Raw genomic sequence first — 19,835 nt, forward strand, 5'->3', positions numbered from 1 at the left:
GAATAGCATTTGCAACAAATGATCACAAATAGCAAAGTGTTGCAGTGTTCCCAGCAGGAGGCCATATCGGAGGTGAAAGCTGTAACAATAGACAATGTTACCCGTAGTAATATAAGGATATATTGTAGCCGTTGCATTTCACTGACAGAAGGATTGATTCATCAGCAGCCATGTATGTAATCGATCACAGGAGAATGGATTGATTGGCATCTTAGCCAATTCGTTTTCATTAAAAAGGATAATCATACCTGCATATATTAAAAGCAAATTTAAAAAAAAATGTATTTATTAAAAAACCTTCCAATGTGGGAACAACATTCAATTAGCAGAAAAAAAAAGCATTTTATTTCATACCATTCCAACACGGATATTTGAAACAGCATACTGATAACAAATGCACTTCCATAATAAAATGTATGAACCTGCAAAGTAGAAAGGTTTAGAAAAATCAAACAGACTACATTGCAGTTGATTTTACAGCTTTCAGTAAACTTTACAAATAGAAACTTCCTATTGAAACCCTGACACAGTAGAGTTTTTGTATCTTTCCAGCGGACGCCAATGTCCACAGATCAGGCGAGCTTGGAGATGTCTTCGTATTGGATGCCTTCCACTTTACGTCCTTTTAAAAGACCCTGTAAATAAAAGGAGGGGGGAGAACTAGGAATTGCATGCAGACTCAATGTACAGCAGTTCGTGAAACAGTATGAAGCCATATTAAAATAAAGAACCAATCAATATGTCATCCCCAACATTGGTTTTAACATGGTGGACATACAGTATTTTCTCCTGCTGACTCGTGCAGTACCGTCTACACACATTAAATTTGCCAGACAAAAGTCTGGAAATACACAATTAAATGGCTCGGACATATCGTGCAGTTAGAGAATCCTCTGGATAGGGGATATCTGTACTTTTACAAGTGTTAGTTTTAGGCATTCTAAATGGTCATTGGTTATGGGATGATACACAAGAAAATGAGAAAATAAAGTCAGCCATGCACAGAAAACTATCAAAAACGGACGTATGTATGCATATATTGATTTTTTTGTGACCAGCCAGCCTCACAGCATCCTCTGCCACCTCTTTCTATGTGGGTTAGTGCTGCCAAAAGCAGGTGTTCTGAGAAAACAGCAAAAGTGACCTTCCTGTATACTGTTTCATTAACAGGTAACAAATCGGTACCTGGCCCTTTAAGAGGCAAAAAAACAAAACCATAAAATAAGAACCTGGTTCCCTCCTGGAGCACGGACTAAACCGTGACTGCTGGTCTGCCTTCCCAGCCTGGAAGCAACCAATTGCCATGCCAGGCCCAGCTAAGCCATCTCCTGGAAACCTCCCTCCCCCGTGTCTCCCAGCTTATTACTACAGAGTCTGCAAAGAGGTTGCTTCCTCAAACACAGGGATTCTTTCCAACAGGGCTTTCTGCCCCAGTTGGAACACACGACAGAGACACAGAGACACACGTTAGGCAAGGGCTCAGCCTTTGCACTAGAATTATCTGATGGGACCTATTTAAACAAGCTGTAGTACTTCCACGATATCCCTTGATGAAGTGATGTTACAATCACGAAACGCGTTGGACAGAAGTTTCCTCATGAGGATCCGTAGCTCAAGAGCTATTTTCATACTCCGCACAGTACAATTACCTCCAACACTGCTGATCGCTTTGCACTTATCCAGACATAGGGGGCTCCCCGAAGGGGAGATTGAACTGGTCTCAAATAAGCCGTTTTAACTTCCCTAAAAATTGCATTAGAACCTGTAATAAATATACAACTCCATGAGGAGAATTTCTGTTGCACCACTTTGATGTATAGGGAAATATATCTATATCCATCTACTAGAAGTTCTCACAATATTGGTCCTTCAAAATTCACTACTGCTTTGTTCTGCAAAGATTGTGGCGCATTTGTAGAGACTGTCAGGCAACAGTTCTACACCTCGGAAAATTTAAGTTTTAATGACGTACTACCACAACTAGACAGGAACATGCAGACAGGAGAAGAACGTTGTGACGCGATGTATACTTACCGAGTCAATTACTATTGTAGCAGAAAAGCTCTTCTCGTTGATGGACTCCAGGACTCCTACATTACCCTTGTAACCTCCATTTAAAATGAGAACCTTCTTTCCTGGAAGAGTAAACGGCCTTGCTTTGTTTCACAGAAACACTATTTTGCATAAATTGTTTTAATTCTGATCTTAAACATGCTACCAACGTGAGATCCTTTTGAAGCAGGATTACACCAAGATCGCTCCTAAACCATGGACCTGTGAAATTATTCCACACCACTGAATTGGCTGTAAAACCATGCAGCCGACCTCAAATAATCCACTTTGGGCAAAACCATGAAGTAGCGTTATTATATTCTATAGGATGTGGCGTCAGTAAAACCAGAATAAGAGAGCGCGGGTAACAAACAAGTCCCTGGTGTACCGATTACAATCTCAATCAGGCCTAATAAAGGCAAGAGGAGATAGTGACACAAGAGAACAGGACACCGCCTTGGACCTTGAACTCCCACTTCAGAGGCTAGTGGCTGGAGCATAAAACTCATTCAATACACTAGTTGAACCCAACCCAGAAACACATTTCAATTTCTTATGTCCCAGTAGGATTTTTGGAGGAGTGTTGCGATTATTCCCAGTGTGCGGTCCTCATCCTTTCACATAACAATTGTATACCTTTAAATGGGAAATATCATACAAAGACGGAGGAACCAAGTAATGATGACAGAGACCAAGCATTAGTATTCTTGACAGGGTGAGATAACTTGTCGGGGCTAAAAATGAGAGATTATGGTGCACACGTTTAAAGCGATTACTCCAGAACGAGGCACAGTAACATGGAGGCTTTTGAAAGTGAAATGTTTGAACATATATTTTAATGTCGCGTCAGTAAAGACTCCAAACAAGTCTTATAGACCCGGCCTCAGGAGAAAGCCCCCCGGCCTCAGGAGAAAGCCCCCCGGCCTCAGGAGAAAGCCCCCCGGCCTCAGGAGAAAGCCCCCCGGCCTCAGGAGAAAGCCCCCCGGCCTCAGGAGAAAGCCCCCCGGCCTCAGGAGAAAGCCCCCCGGCCTCAGTAGAAAGCCCCCCGGCCTCAGTAGAAAGCCCCCCGGCCTCAGGAGAAAGCCCCCCGGCCTCAGGAGAAAGCCCCCCTAAGTGGAACTAAAAGTTATTTAAGAACTATACAGATTGCTACGTACAATTGCTTCTGGATCAGGGGTGGCCAACTCCAGTACTCAAAAGCCACCAACGGGTCAGGTTTTCAGGATATCCCTGCTTCAGCACAGGTGGCTCAACTGTATAGGAAATCCTGGAAACCTGACCTGTTGGTGGCTTTTGAGAACTGGAGTTGGCCGCCCCTGTTATAAATAATTACACTCAGATACGTTTTAACCAAGTCAACCAATTGTTTTTGTTTGCGTCGCTTGATACATTTTTAGACATATCTGAAAGAGTTACATTTTATTCCATTTATGGATGCTGTCGAGTGCACATACACGAGGGCTGGTTTCGGAGTTAGATATTATTGCACCCCACCGTTTATTTCACATGTCCGTGTACATGTACCTTGGTATGTAGCCGAGCAGGGCTTTTGCTTGGTTGGATTAAATAAAAAGGAAATCATTTCATCTTCATTTCTCTCAAGTACAAATTTGGGTTCCAGAAACTACACTGCAAATGTCTCCAAAACAGACGAGAATACCTTCATGTCATTAAACTCCCTCCTTATACAGCTAGCGATTCACGTGGTGCGGCGTTCCCCTTTATACAGCTAGCACGAGATTTACCGGGTTCCCCCTTATACAGCTAGCACGAGATTTACCTGGTACCGTGTTCCCCCTTATACAGCTAGCACGAGATTTACCTGGTACCATGTTCCCCCTTATACAGCTAGCACGAGATTTACCTGGTACCGTGTTCCCCCTTATACAGCCAGCACGAGATTTACCTGGTACCGTGTTCCCCCTTATACAGCTAGCACGAGATTTACCTGGTACCGTGTTCCCCCTTATACAGCTAGCACGAGATTTACCTGGTACCGTGTTCCCCCTTATACAGCTAGCACGAGATTTACCTGGTACCGTGTTCCCCCTTATACAGCTAGCACGAGATTTACCTGGTACCGGGTTCCCCCTTATACAGCTAGCACGAGATTTACCTGGTACCGTGTTCCCCCTTATACAGCTAGCACGAGATTTACCTGGTACCATGTTCCCCCTTATACAGCTAGCACGAGATTTACCTGGTACCGTGTTCCCCCTTATACAGCTAGCACGAGATTTACCTGGTACCGTGTTCCCCCTTATACAGCTAGCACGAGATTTACCTGGTACCGTGTTCCCCCTTATACAGCTAGCACGAGATTTACCTGGTACCGTGTTCCCCCTTATACAGCTAGCACGAGATTTACCTGGTACCGTGTTCCCCCTTATACAGCTAGCACGAGATTTACTTGGTACCGTGTTCCCCCTTATACAGCTAGCACGAGATTTACCTGGTACCGTGTTCCCCCTTATACAGCTAGCACGAGATTTACCTGGTACCGTGTTCCCCCTTATACAGCTAGCACGGGATTTACCTGGTACCATGTTCCCCCTTATACAGCTAGCACGAGATTTACCTGGTACCGGGTTCCCCCTTATACAGCTAGCACGAGATTTACCTGGTACCGTGTTCCCCCTTATACAGCTAGCACGAGATTTACCTGGTACCGGGTTCCCCCTTATACAGCTAGCACGAGATTTACCTGGTGCCGTGTTCCCCCTTATACAGCTAGCACGAGATTTACCTGGTACCATGTTCCCCCTTATACAGCTAGCACGAGATTTACCTGGTACCATGTTCCCCCTTATACAGCTAGCACGAGATTTACCTAGTACCGTGTTCCCCCTTATACAGCTAGCACGAGATTTACCTGGTACCATGTTCCCCCTTATACAGCTAGCACGAGATTTACCTGGTACCGTGTTCCCCTTTATACAGCTAGCACGAGATTTACCTGGTACCGGGTTCCCCCTTATACAGCTAGCACGAGATTTACCTGGTACCGTGTTCCCCCTTATACAGCTAGCACGAGATTTACCTGGTACCGTGTTCCCCTTTATACAGCTAGCACGAGATTTACCTGGTACCGTGTTCCCCTTTATACAGCTAGCACGAGATTTACCTGGTACCGTGTTCCCCCTTATACAGCTAGCACGAGATTTACCTGGTACCGTGTTCCCCCTTATACAGCTAGCACGAGATTTACCTGGTACCGTGTTCCCCCTTATACAGCTAGCACGAGATTTACCTGGTACCGTGTTCCCCCTTATACAGCTAGCACGAGATTTACCTGGTACCGTGTTCCCCCTTATACAGCTAGCACGAGATTTACCTGGTACCATGTTCCCCCTTATACAGCTAGCACGAAATTTACCTGGTACCGTGTTCCCCCTTATACAGCTAGCACGAGATTTACCTGGTACCGGGTTCCCCCTTATACAGCTAGCACGAGATTTACCTGGTACCGTGTTCCCCCTTATACAGCTAGCACGAGATTTACCTGGTACCATGTTCCCCCTTATACAGCTAGCACGAGATTTACCTGGTACCGGGTTCCCCCTTATACAGCTAGCACGAGATTTACCTGGTACCGGGTTCCCCCTTATACAGCTAGCACGAGATTTACCTGGTACCGTGTTCCCCCTTATACAGCTAGCACGAGATTTACCTGGTACCATGTTCCCCCTTATACAGCTAGCACGAGATTTACCTGGTACCGTGTTCCCCCTTATACAGCTAGCACGAGATTTACCTGGTACCGGGTTCCCCCTTATACAGCTAGCACGAGATTTACCTGGTACCGGGTTCCCCCTTATACAGCTAGCACGAGATTTACCTGGTACCGGGTTCCCCCTTATACAGCTAGCACGAGATTTACCTGGTACCGTGTTCCCCCTTATACAGCTAGCACGAGATTTACCTGGTACCGGGTTCCCCCTTATACAGCTAGCACGAGATTTACCTGGTACCGGGTTCCCCCTTATACAGCTAGCACGAGATTTACCTGGTACCGGGTTCCCCCTTATACAGCTAGCACGAGATTTACCTGGTACCATGTTCCCCCTTATACAGCTAGCACGAGATTTACCTGGTACCGGGTTCCCCCTTATACAGCTAGCACGAGATTTACCTGGTACCGGGTTCCCCCTTATACAGCTAGCACGAGATTTACCTGGTACCATGTTCCCCCTTATACAGCTAGCACGAGATTTACCTGGTACCGTGTTCCCCCTTAAACAGCTAGCACGAGATTTACCTGGTACCGTGTTCCCCCTTATACAGCTAGCACGAGATTTACCTGGTACCATGTTCCCCTTTATACAGCTAGCACGAGATTTACCTGGTACCGGGTTCCCCCTTATACAGCTAGCACGAGATTTACCTGGTACCGTGTTCCCCCTTATACAGCTAGCACGAGATTTACCTGGTACCGGGTTCCCCCTTATACAGCTAGCACGAGATTTACCTGGTGCCGGGAGAACGGTTTCTAGATGGGTCTGATCCAGCTTTAGTTTATCACCTGAATCGACGAGTTTCACAACGGCTGTGTACCTGTCAACCACTTCCTGCAACATAAGGACACACAGCCATTTAGAACCAATAGTCATAGTTTAGGTTAAAGCCGCATTTGTGCAGTGACCCGATGGCAACGGGCTTTAATTCACCCAGACAAGCATGATGAATGTTTGCTTTGAAAGTTGAACTTTTCCATGGTACACAAACATTTTGAAGGGATTTTACCATCTTTACTTAATCTATTTCCTGATATGAGACGGTGCAGGCAATAAAATATCTAATACAATAGCAAAAACTACTTATGAAAGTAATTGACCTTTAAAAAATAAATAAATAAAAAACACTATAAAGTGGAAATTTTACTTTCCTGTCCTGGGAAAAATGACGACTTTATTTTTTCACCAGGTTCTGTCACATGATTGATTACATGAGACTGCTCATTTTAAACACGTATTCCCTGCACCTTGTGGTCTTATTCTGATAAAATCGTCAACCCTGTAGAAATTCCAGTGTCCACTCCTCCTGACCTTGGGCACAGCACTTTATGCCGCCTTGTGCCTCAGTCCCTGTCCTGGAAGGCTTGCAATCTAATTTGGTCAGTCCTATTTAATAAAGCAAACGAGACTAGTTTAAACGTCTGCCTGTCTATCACAGCACGTACCGGGAAAGCATAAGAACAGATCAAACCATTTACAAACAGCCCCGCAAATTACCTGGACTACAGCCTTCTTCTTGTGGTATTTCTCTCCCAACTTCTTGGTTACAATTTTTACAACAATCTCCTAAAGAAAATAGATAAGAGTTACAAAAGGTATAAAGAACATTGCATATATTCCCCTTTTCTTATTCCCCGTCACAAGGTCCGATCGCTTAACGGTGTCACATGCGGAGTCGCTGCGACGCTGCCCTGCAGTGGCACATTACTGTACGTCATTGCAGAAATAGCCCATGTCTACAGGTGTCATTCTTAAGCCTTCCAGGGGCCCCAGGAGATAGTCACCATATCATGAGGACTGTCACTCCCGGGCCCCAAGATGTAGCGATAACGTCAAGCTCAAAGGGCTTGTATGTCCCAGGATAGATCGCATTCTGCTTTAACGTGGAGCGCAGGACACGATCTAACAAGTGACGAAATCCTGCGATTGAAAGTGGTGACATGACCGCAGCCATATTGGTTTGCTCGGGAGGGACCGTTAAACCCAGCACCATCACTGGGATCCTTGGGGTCCCTGAAGTTGAAAAATAGCACGGTTCAGCTGCAACGGACCCCCCAATTCCACTTTAAAAAGAAATAAAAAGTAGCCAGACGGGATTGCGGCCCCAAGCAGGGTGTTTTTGCTGAAATGGACCGATTTGTACATAGAAATGTTTGGCAGCACAAATCCATTTCTGTGAAGGGGCCATATTTACATATAACTATAGTTTGTTTGCTTATATGGCAGCACTGCAGGACTTACACAAGCACCGACTTTGTAAACGTGACCAATTAATATTTGGACTGATTAACGGATCAAACTAGACTAAAAGAAATGATGGTTTCTAGGGACCATTTTCCACGTTGAATGAGATTTCTTTGGCACAACTTCAACTTCTGTAACATTATTGCGTTATCTTTAGAAGGTATAACTTACAGGGTGCAGCCAAAAATCTGTTCTCTCCGTTTTTTTCTTCTGCTCCTCCAGCTACAAAAAAAATTATGGAAAAAGACGTCTAATCAGTAGTTTTTACTTCAGTATAATTTAAATGAACAGATTCCTTGCTTGTTTTTCTATTACATACAAAAAAATAGGGGACGGAACGTATGGAGGGACGGAGCGTATGGAGGGACGGAGCGTATGGAGGGACGGAGCGTATGGAGGGACGGAGCGTATGGAGGGACGGAACGTATGGAGGGACGGAACGTATGGAGGGACGGAACGTATGGAGGGACGGAACGTATGGAGGGACGAAGCTTTGAGTCTTGGAAAGATAGAGATAGAGACAAAGGTGATAATTTAATGAAAGGGAAGGTGATAGCATTCGGAGGTGGCTACTAATTATTGGTCTCATAACAATATTGTATTGGGAATTAGACCTGGGGGAAGAGTGAGGAAAGGATGGGGGGGGGGGAGAGGGGGGAAGAGAGGAAACTCCAATCATTTAAAATACTGATTTTTATAGAAAAACTGATCAGCGCAGAACGCTGCACAAGACGTACACTAAAACCACACCTCTGAGATAGCCACACTACACATCTCTTTAGAATGAAGCATGCGTCCTGGCAGTGGACATCCCACAGGGGTTTTTTTTACTCCGCCCAGGACTTCTAGACACTGGTAATGAAAGCAGGAATCCCTTTTTGCCTATGAACTTATGTGCAGATGTGTTGATCCGTTTCCAAGTTAGGCCGCGCTTATAGTGCCGGCGACGTCACGCTGCGGTCGCTGGAAAAATCAAATTGAAGTGACTTCCAGTGATCACGACCAAGCCGTCGCGCCGCCACTACTATAAGCGCGCGCAACAGCTGCAATATATTTGTTGTGCTGCGACGTGGCGTCGCCGGCACTATAAGCGCAGCATACGGCTGCGGTCCCAGTGTGCAGTCGCATGCGCGCTCGGCAGGGGGGTGGGGTGCGCGTGCACAGCGCTTCACCGCGATCTTGAGAGAGATTGAGCCGGGAGGGGGCGTGGCCATGACCTCACGCAGCTGGTTCGCCCTCATTTGCTGAACCGCCGTCGGGGGGCGTGGCCACGCCTCCGTCACGAGTTCCAAATACAATTTTTGGGTATTTGGAAAAACCTGTAGTACAGCGCGGCTGCCAAATGCGCACCGAGGCAGGTACTGGGTCCGATTGGGGGGCGGTGCTTGTGCGCATAGCTTATCCGTAGAACGCACTGGGACCGCAACCTTACAGGGCAAGACGCTTTATTCCCCACCTCCATGATCTCATCGAGGGCAGATCTCTTCTTCTTCTCCCTTGCTTGACCTGTGCTCTGAGAGGTATCTTTCCGCTTTACCGAGGCCGTCGTCGCAGCCGCTTTCAGCGCATTGGGTGCAAGAGAACTAGAAAAAAGTAGGACAAGCGGAGATGCCTAATGATGTATTGTATGGATACTTTCATGTACGCAGCGCTTTACTAACGAGAATATAATACAAATCACACAATAGAAAGGAAACGTCTTCCTACAACCTAAGGATACCCAGTGGTAGGGAGCTAGAGATCAGTTTGTGCAATGCTCCTGTACAACTGTATAATCCTCCTCTGATCTTTAAGAAGCGAGTAAAATTAGGCACACAGCTAAGTGAGCCGTGTGACATCGGTAAAGAACAGCGGTTTGTAATCAGGGATTCTTAGCACTCAACAGCACATCTAGCTCAGCTGAACCATTCAGCCGGAAAGTACAGGTGATAAAGTGCTTTTATGGTACGATTCATGAAAGATTTCACTTATTTACGATAACAAAACATTGTGCATTTAGTGCTTCAGTATTAGGTGATAGCTTTTTTTATTTGGACTAACAATAAGTCTAGGACAAGTTTGAGAGTTTTCTCTCTGCCTCTGGTCAGCGATACTGATTTACAGAGATTCCATGAGTAAAAAGACAAGATTGCCATCTAAGGCAGATGATGCAGAGAAGGAATAAACACAGACAGGCGATAAATGGGTGAAAGGGACAGTGAGACACAGGACCATCCATCCATCAGCAGTGTGCAGGGGGTGGGGGGTTTATTGTAAAATTAACAGAGTGCCAGGGAGAAACATTACAGAAAATTCTGGTACTGTGTAAGAAACCCCTTTTCAGCATGAAGTCCTCGTTTTACAAATACAGCCTGTAATGGCACGAATTGGTAAAGTGCATAAGTAATTAAACATTACTGTTTCTAATCAGATTGAAAGGAACTCTAACTGAAATATTGGTAAACGGCTGGGGCACCGCGGCAACCCCGAGAAAAACCAGGGTGTCAAATGTACGGCCGGCAAAGGAAATAGTCACAAGCCCATATCTGCTGTCAGCTCGTGTGTTTAATGTTACGGTTAATGGGAATTACGGCATAAAAAAAACAGCTCTCCCGGCAACAAGAAGCACCTACAAATACTCGAGATGCGTCCCGCTGGCCCTCCGGGGCGGAAAAAGCACAGATCTGAAACTTTGAAAAATTGCAGTACATGGGCTGAAAGATTATTCTAGAACATCTGGGTGTATTCATTATGCTGCTCCGATAAACAAAACTACCAGGATCTATACTTTAATAGCAGAGGGCCTCACCTGGACTTCGCAGATGTTGACCCCGACGTACTCGCGCCTCGGTTTAAATTGAATGCAACTTTAAGGGGGAAAAAAAGGGTAATTAAAAAAACCCAGAACAAGCTTAAAACTGCATTATTTTCAGCATCTGCTGGTTAAACAAGGACATTGCAGAGAATAACCGTTGTTATGTATCTTTAAAATGATTTACATTATTGTATAGATTTTGATAAAAAAATGATAGATCATAACTTGAAATAAAGAGCCTAGTGTCTCAAATATAAAGTGATATAAACATTGAGCTCAAAAAACATCTTTGAAGTTCGATACCTTTCTCTTCCTCGTTTTCTCTGCTTAATTCTGTGAAAACAGGAGTGTCCTGTGAACGAGAAGCAGGAATACACCGTTACAATGAGCCAGGCTGAACTTCCCCGCAGACTGATATCGCACGGGAATAACCACCGATTAAAGAAGCAGCTGCACAACCTGAAAACCAACATTGTCAATCATTTCAACAACACAGAAAACACAGCACCACCCTGTACTTAAAGCTGCAGTTCAGTCAATATCCTGCACGTGTGTTTTTTTTAAAATAAATCAGTTCTGTAGTAAGAAAAAATACTTTTAGCATTTTCTGTTTTAAAAACAACAACTTTGAAAGACCAATTTTCTTGTATTCTATTTTAACAAGCATTTGCTAAGGCACTGCCCCTTCATGTCCTGTCACAAGCCCTGGCACACACCTTTGTCAGCCCTGCCCTCCCTCTAGCACATGTCAGTGCAGGAGTGCTCATGAATATTCATGAGCTTCCACTGAGTGACAGAAGCAGAAGAAAAACATATGCCATCTCTAAAGATCTTGCCCAATTTTGCCGATCAATACATGGAGAACGAATTGACCGGCAGCTATACAGTTCTTTAGGTAATTAGAGATTGCCCAAATGAAACTATTGAACTAAAAAAATTCATTAAAAAGACTGAACTGCAGCTTTAAACTCGTACTTACCCACGCACTACAACCCTCAAACTTCCCTCGCTTTCTAACATTGGCAAGGATGCTGCAACCATCAACTCATCTCAAGTTTAGTACATCTGGTTTCGTTTTGCATTAGCAGGTGGCCCATCTGCTCCACTTCCAAACCCCAAATTTAATGTATTGCCTTTTTTCCTTCGTTACTTTGCAAAGATGCGCCCTTTGTCGCTCTACTGCTAAAACTGACGCAGGCCCTCGTTCTCTCCCGTCTTGGCTATTGTAACCTCCTGCTTTCCGGCCTCCCTCCCTCTCTTGCACCCGTCCCCCCTAGAATCTATTCTAAATGCTGCAATTAGAATAACGTAACTCTCCAAAACCTGTCTCAGCGTCGCGCCTGCTGAAATCCCTCTCCTGGTTTCCTATCAAATCCTGTATAATTTACAAAATTCTCCCTTTTAAGACTATACATTCTTCTGCTGCTCCTTACATCTCAGCTCTAATTTCTCGCTATGCACCTGCCCGACTCTTGCGTTCTGCCCAAGGATGCCTGCTCTCTACCCGTTTTGTATCTAAAGCCCTCTCCCACCTAAAACCTCTCTCACCGACTGCCCCACACCTCTGCAATGTCCTTCCCCTCAATACCCGACTGCCCCCCTCTCTCTCTTCGCCTTTAGGACCTTTCTTAAAACACACTTCTTTAATGAAACATATGGGTAGCTCCGATGGCTGATACTATACATCTCATATGCACTGACCGTTACCCCCTGCAGACACACTTACCAGAGCACCCTCCTACTGGCTCCAAGTTCTCCGCACTTACCACTTGTAATGTAAGCTCTTTGGGGCAGGGACACCTTCTCCTAATGTTTTTTGTCTGAAGCACTTATTCCCATTGTGTTATAATATGGCACGTATATTACTGCTGTGATGCGTTACGTACATGGGTGGCGCTATGTAAATAATGATATACATACATGGATGTGTTCACGTACAGTATACATACCCCCAACATAGTTAATATTCAATACCCGGGTGTAACATGGAGTGCTCATACCTGCTCCGTTGCCCCCATGCCCCGTTTAACTTGCTCCTCGATAAACTTGGCCGTCCTCTCCGCATCATCGAGATCCTGCTTCTTCTTCTTCTCCAGCTCCTGCTGCCTGCGAATGGTCTCCGGATCTCGGTCTATGTACTGGATGTACCAGCCCTTGGGCGTCTCGTCCACTTTACAGAAACCTAAAGCAAATACAGCGCAGCGCAATGAGTCCGAGGGAGAAGGGAGACGTGAAGAAACGGATTTAGAGAACGGTGTCTGGGGTAGGAATTGAGGAGCGGGAAAAAACCAGAATGAGATCCAAAGCCAGGGTCTCCCAAAAAAAGATCCTGCGGGTTTGCGAGTGCATGTAACAGTTAATAACAGCTGGCCCAATCAGTCCCTGGTTCAGCACAAGTGGCTCAATCATAGGCTCAGTCTTCGACTGTGCTGCAGCAGGGAGCGATTGTGCCTTGTGTGCTGAAGCAAGGATATCTTGATACCCTGACCTGTTGGGGGGCTTGAGGACTGGAGTTGAGCACCCCTGCTTTAGGCTTCCACTACTTGAGCAGCTTTTCTGAGACCCCATCAGGACCCTCGCACAGGGACCGCTTCATTTCAGGCAGCGCTTTAAGTATCTTGAGACGCAGGGGGTCCCCGGAGCTGAAATCTATGCGGTTCAGTGCCGGAGACCCCCTGCTTCTAAGTGTTGCCAGGAGTGCTGCTTTATAGGACATCTCACTGAGCGCACTCAAAGAGGCCGTCCCAGCATCTCAAAGAGGCCGTCCCAGCATCTCAAAGAGGCCGTCCCAGCATCTCAAAGAGGCCGTCCCAGCATCTCAAAGAGGCCGTCCCAGCATCTCAAAGAGGCCGTCCCAGCATCTCAAAGAGGCCGTCCCAGCATCTCAAAGAGGCCGTCCCAGCATCTCAAAGAGGCCGTCCCAGCATCTCAAAGAGGCCGTCCCAGCATCTCAAAGAGGCCGTCCCAGCATCTCAAAGAGGCCGTCCCAGCATCTCAAAGAGGCCGTCCCAGCATCTCAAAGAGGCCGTCCCAGCATCTCAAAGAGGCCGTCCCAGCATCTCAAAGAGGCCGTCCCAGCATCTCAAAGAGGCCGTCCCAGCATCTCAAAGAGGCCGTCCCAGCATCTCAAAGAGGCCGTCCCAGCATCTCAAAGAGGCCGTCCCAGCATCTCAAAGAGGCCGTCCCAGCATCTCAAAGAGGCCGTCCCAGCATCTCAAAGAGGCCGTCCCAGCATCTCAAAGAGGCCGTCCCAGCATCTCAAAGAGGCCGTCCCAGCATCTCAAAGAGGCCGTCCCAGCATCTCAAAGAGGCCGTCCCAGCATCTCAAAGAGGCCGTCCCAGCATCTCAAAGAGGCAGTCCCAGCATCTCAAAGAGGCAGTCCCAGCATCTCAAAGAGGCAGTCCCAGCATCTCAAAGAGGCAGTCCCAGCATCTTAAAAAATGTTTGATTTTTTTTTTTTAATTGTTTTCTTTTAATATCTGCAACCTTTTATTACCTTTATTTAAAGCCAATTACCTACGCTGCCCATCGATTCGTTCTCTCGTGATCGATCAGCAAAATCCTGCTTCTCAGGGTTCACCAAATGGCTGCGTTTCAGTTTCATTCAATCCTTCCAGGCAGTGTAACTCAGCAGCTACAATCTAACCTGATATTACTGAGGTAACATTATCTATTGTTACAGTTTGCAGCTCAAACTGCTGGGAACATTGGTAACAAATTATCCTAAACAGGAAAGTGTTGCAAAGATCTTGCACTGCTGGGGAGGTGGGCTAAAGCCTGCTGTAGAAATCAACGTATATTAAAACTCATTAAAAAATGGCAGAGTTGAAGTTTACCACCTTTAAAATAAAAAGATTTTAAACATTATCTAAAACTACAGAACGGATTTATTAAAAAAGAAATAAAAAAACAAACACCACACACGTAGGATATTGCACGGATTGCTCCTGAAATAGTTCACATTGGGTGAGAGGGAGGGGGGGGGGGGCGAGCCTGCAAACAGAGGCTCATTGAAACATGTCAGAATAGTTCAGCTTTACCTTCCCTGCCCAGCCACTTGGTGAAGTCCGTCAGGGTCTCCCACTGGGTGGCGTTCATGTGGATGTGCTCCCGGTGGCCGATGTACTCATTGTACACGATATTATTGTGCACCCTCTTGGTTCCTGGGAGGAAAAATACGGAGAGGAAGTATTCAAAGTCGCATTTAAAAGTACACGGAGGGGCAGCCCCCTCCTGGCACCGACGGGGAGAGGTTACAGGTGCAGTCCCCGATAGCGGACCTAGCGATGACAAAGAACTGAACAATATAATGGTCTTCTCCTAACGTAGCCATACTTAATAACAGCAAAGACTAGATCAGAATTACAAAGGAAAGAGAAACATTTATTGTTACATAGGTGGGTTACAAATAATAACTTTTTTGCCTACTATTCAGGGCTCACCCTTTAATGAAGACAGCCAGACTCTTTACAAGATACTGGAAATAAACTGCAAAAAAAATCTGATTTTCAGAGTGCGAATGACAGAAATTGTCCTCCGTGTAACCCAATATCCCAGGGGCTGGGGATCCGGCTGCTTAAATTATTCTGTAAGATGTCCTATTGGATTTTCCCGTCCCCTTCGCTTGCTCCACGAGTTGCGGCCACCTCTGGCAGTGAATGGGTTACATTTTAAGCTCTGTAGCTCAGGGGTGCTCACCTCCAGTCATCAAGGCCCCCCTCCAACAGGTCAGGTTTCCAGGATATCCCAGCATCGGTGGCTCAATCAGGCTCTTATTGAGCCAGCTGTGCTGAAGCAGGGATATCCTGAAAACCTGACCTGTTGGGAAAGGGGCTTGAGGATTGGAGTTGAGCCCCCCCTGCTTTAGACTATGGCCTTCAATACCCACTATACTAGCTTGTGTCTGCTCTAACCTTGTCCCTCTTACTCAGTACAACTACACTGCAGCATACGCTGGCAGCATCCACATGCTAATAATCTCTCAGCTTCGTCTGGGCAAATAAGAGATACCTTCATATTTTATTAGAATTCATGGAAATTATATTTGGGAGCTGCATTCGAGGAAAATGGTTGGTTTCTTAGGTCAATCAGTGGTAATCTGCAAATTATTCGGCGCACAATGCTGGGAGCACACACACCACACACACACACCACACACACACCACACACACACACACCACACACACACACACACACACACACGTTCTAAGCATTCTGCAAAACATCGCAGAGTTATCGGACTCGCTGCTGGAAGAGGCCTGCAAAGCCTTAGCAGAAGCAGCATTGTGCATTACCAGAAGTCACACCCCTCTCACTGGAATAGTTAGGGCATTGCAGATTGGATCTCACCGATCCAAACCGGAATGCCCCTAAATATTTCAAATAGACATTGACAGGAAACATGGTAGACGTGTGAAGGAGAAACCATCTTTAATATGGGTAGAAATAAAAAAAATGATATAAACTCACCTGCCTACTAACAAATCATCTAGAGCAGGGGAGGCAAACACCTGTCCACGAGGGACACCACAGGTCAGGTTTTCAGGAAATCCCTGCTTCAGCACAGGTGGCCCAGTCAAAACTTGACCTGTTGGTGGCCCTCGAGGACTGGAGTTGGCCTCCCCTGCCCTAGTCACCCAACTGGTGATTGGGAACACTTGGAGATTTGTTTGACAGGCTGGATCAGAATGGAGAACAATGCTTAAATATAATCAGATCGCCAAGAAGGTGCCGGAAACCAGTGTGTTTTACTCACCAAACCGTCTGCTCAGCAACTCTAAAAACTCAGTGCGGAATTCACTATAAAAAGAGAGCAAGAAATGTTTTAGCCTCAGGAACGGGGGTCAAAATGAGGAAAAGGACGGACAATGACAAGAAATGTCACCAGGTACAAAGCAAGACCCCTTGTGCACGGACTCATGACCGAATAGGATGGCAGTGTTTAGCATTACAGTTCCCAGACCCATTCAATACAAGGCACAAAAAAATTCCCGGTGCTGAAAACCTGTCCTGTCTTTCACCAACACCGAGAAACCTCAAACCCTAAAGGAAACCCGGGCTTGTATTTCTTCCATGAGGATCGCAGATTGGCATAGCACACAATCTATTACAAATGCTTTGCTCACATTGGAGGTTGTATGTTGGAGGAGTCTGGATCATGTCCTTTGGAAACCTTAAATCTGTGTAATATTGCAGGTATCAAACTTTTGTTAGCCCGACCGACAACTCCGATAGCTGCACTTACTGTATGTTGCTAAAACCCCTTCAGGGCACACACAGCCTTCGGGCACTTAAGGAGTTAAACCAACATCAATTACGTGATGAAGTTCTCCATATTACACTGAGTGGAGCAACTTCAATATCCCTGCGATGTGCTGCGGCTTCTTACTAGTATTGGAAAATGGCGCCTGCTTTGTTGTGTATAGAAGTGGATTGAAACCGGCGCCCTTCCCTGGGTACTGCACAATGGAAGGACCTGTGGTGGAGTTCAATGTCTTGTGCCCAATGGATGGAATGCGTTTCCCTTTAGGCTCCCCCCTGCCCGACACTCACTCAGAAAAGTAGTCCATGAACTGCTGCGGGTTTTCGGAAGCGAGCAGCAGCTGTCGCTGGTGGGACTCGGACATGCAGTGACATTTGAAGCCATTCTATATAATATATACAAAAAAAGAGCATTTGTTAAATGACAAACAGAATGACATACGAGTACAAATAAGGACAGATGAGCACAGAAGGTAATGAGGGTTCTGATCCTGGGAGCTTACAATCTAGAGGGAATAAAGGTCAATGTTGAAACAAAAGGTAAAGTGGCTGCTAATTGTAGGATGGGGAAAGCCTCAGGTTGGAGTATGGTCCAGCCACACGGCTTGTCCCATTAAGGTGTGAGGGTGGGGATGTTAGGGGAGGTTACAAAGTGGGAAGATTGGTTCTAGCTATACGGCTGGACGAATAAGGTTGGGGATATGGCAGATCAGCATCCCTAAAAAGGTTAGTTTTCAGTGAGTGTTTAAATGACTGAGAACTGGGGGCAGCACAGGAAAGTCTTGTAGGCGGGAGTGAGAGGAAGTAATAAGGCAAGAGGAAAGGCGGATGTGATGGGCAGAACGTAGGAGGCATTTAAGGATGAAGGCTCTCTCATCCCGGCACTGTATCCCCCCTCCCTTTACCCCAGCCCCATTTACCTCATCCCTGCACTGTATCTCTCCCCCCCCTTTACCTCGTCCTTTACCTTATCCCTGCACCTCCCCCCCCCATTACCTCATTCCTGCACTGCCCCCCTCCCTTACCTGCACTGCATCTCTCTCCCCCTCACCTCATCCCTGCACAGCATCCCCCCCCCCCCTCATCTCGGCACTGTATCCCCCCCCTCATCTCGGCACTGTATCCCCCCCCTCGCTCAACTCAGTACTGTTTCTCCCCTCCCACACCTCGGCACTGTATCCCCCCCCCTCATCCCGGCACTGTACCCCCCCTCATCCCAGCACTGTATCCCCCCCCTCACCTCGGCACAGTATCCTCCCCTCCCTCACCTCATCCTGGCACTGTACACCACCCTCCCTCACCTCGGCACTGTAATCCCCCCTCCCTCACCTCATCCCAGCACTGTATCCCCCCTCTCCCTCACCATCCCGGGACTATACCCCTCCCTCGCCTCGGCACTGTATCCCCCCCCCTCCCTCACCCCGGCACTGTATCCCTCCCCTCCGCACTGTATTTCCCCAACCCCCTCCCACCCCGGCACTGTATCCCCCTCCCTCACCCTGGCACTGTATCCACCCCCCCCTCTCTCCATCACCTGATCCCGGCACTGTATCCCCCCTCCCTCACCTCACCCCGGCACTGTATCCCCCCCCTCACCCCGGCACTGTATCCCCCCCTCACCTCGGCACTGTATACCCCCCCCTCACCTCGGCACTGTATCCCCCTCCCCCCTCACCTCGGCACTGTATCCCACCCTACCTCACCCCGGCACTGTATCCCACCCTACCTCACCCCGGCACTGTATCCCACCCTACCTCACCTCGGCACTGTATCCCACCCTACCTCACCCCGGCACTGTATCCCACCCTACCTCACCCCGGCACTGTATCCCACCCCTCACCTCATCCCGGCACTGTATCCCCCCCTCACCTCATCCCGGCACTGTATCCCCCCCCCCTCTCACCTCATTCCGGCACTGTATCCCCCCCCCCTCTCACCTCATCCCGGCACTGTATCCCCCCCTCCTCTCACCTCATCCCGGCACTGTATCCCCCCCTCCATCACCTGATCCCGGCACTGTATCCCCCCCTCCCTCACCTCGGCACTGTATCCCCCCCTCTCACCTCATCCCGGCACTGTATCCCCCCCCTCCATCACCTCACCCCGGCACTGTATCCCCCCCTCCATCACCTGATCCCGGCACTGTATCCCCCCTTCTCTCACCTCATCTCGGCACTGTATCCCCCCCCCCTCTCACCTCATCCCGGCACTGTATCCCCCCCTCCCTCACCTCATCCCGGCACTGTATCCCCCCCTCCCTCACCTCATCCCGGCACTGTTTCTGGCACATCTGACAGTACCAGCGCAGCTTCTGTAGCCCTTTAGATTTGATCCGGTTGGCGATGGCCTTCGGACTGAGGAAATCCGACTTCCCCATGACGGACACCGACCAGCACCAAAACCAACCCAGCACCAGCACCGCGGACACCGAGCAGCAGCAACAGCCGCCCCCGGAAGCGTCCTCGCGGCGTGACGCACGTCAGTCGCATGACGCGTTTGCAACTTGCTGGGGGTGGGGGGTGGACGAAGCTGTCCGGACGCCTTTGGCAGCCATCTTTGTTGTGGGCAAGCGCTTGCATTGCAATCTGTTATGTCACAGCTTGCTCAGTGCTTATTACTCTTTCAGTTCAACAGCCATGCACTATTCTCATTAACAGATGATTACCACAGAACAGAATAGATTATCCCAGCTCCCAACCTGCTGATTCCCTGTAACTAAACTTTAGATTTTTTATTTTTGCGTTTGACT

The 19,835-nt window shown here is 47.5% G+C and overlaps 1 protein-coding gene across 1 annotated transcript; it reads right to left on the reverse strand.

Moving 5' to 3' along the window:
• Positions 1–322: 322 nt before the first annotated feature.
• Positions 323–19,568, reverse strand: KIN (Kin17 DNA and RNA binding protein). Its single transcript, XM_075599419.1, has 13 exons — positions 19,350–19,568; positions 17,378–17,472; positions 16,581–16,624; positions 14,866–14,988; positions 12,825–13,006; positions 11,128–11,176; positions 10,819–10,876; positions 9,487–9,613; positions 8,202–8,252; positions 7,284–7,352; positions 6,521–6,620; positions 2,035–2,135; positions 323–635 (listed from the first exon to the last, which is right to left on the reverse strand). Exons 1-13 carry the CDS (start codon positions 19,461–19,463, stop codon positions 573–575), a joined length of 1,176 nt encoding a protein of 391 aa, XP_075455534.1. The 5' UTR covers positions 19,464–19,568; the 3' UTR covers positions 323–572.
• Between the last annotated feature and the right edge of the window lie 267 nt (positions 19,569–19,835).

The sequence above is a fragment of the Ascaphus truei genome, chromosome 5 (assembly GCF_040206685.1).
Source record: "Ascaphus truei isolate aAscTru1 chromosome 5, aAscTru1.hap1, whole genome shotgun sequence".
In the NCBI taxonomy this organism is placed as follows: domain Eukaryota; kingdom Metazoa; phylum Chordata; class Amphibia; order Anura; family Ascaphidae; genus Ascaphus; species Ascaphus truei.

Excerpts from the sequence above, each read along its gene's own strand:
- KIN (XM_075599419.1), bottom strand. The coding sequence starts at position 19,463 with ATGGGGAAGTCGGATTTCCTCAGTCCGAAGGCCATCGCCAACCGGATC. Across the intron at positions 16,625-17,377 it reads TTCATGGACTACTTTTCTGA|TGAATTCCGCACTGAGTTTT; the intron begins GTGAGTGTCGGG and ends CTCTTTTTATAG. Across the intron at positions 11,177-12,824 it reads GCATGGGGGCAACGGAGCAG|GACACTCCTGTTTTCACAGA; the intron begins GTATGAGCACTC and ends TCTCGTTCACAG.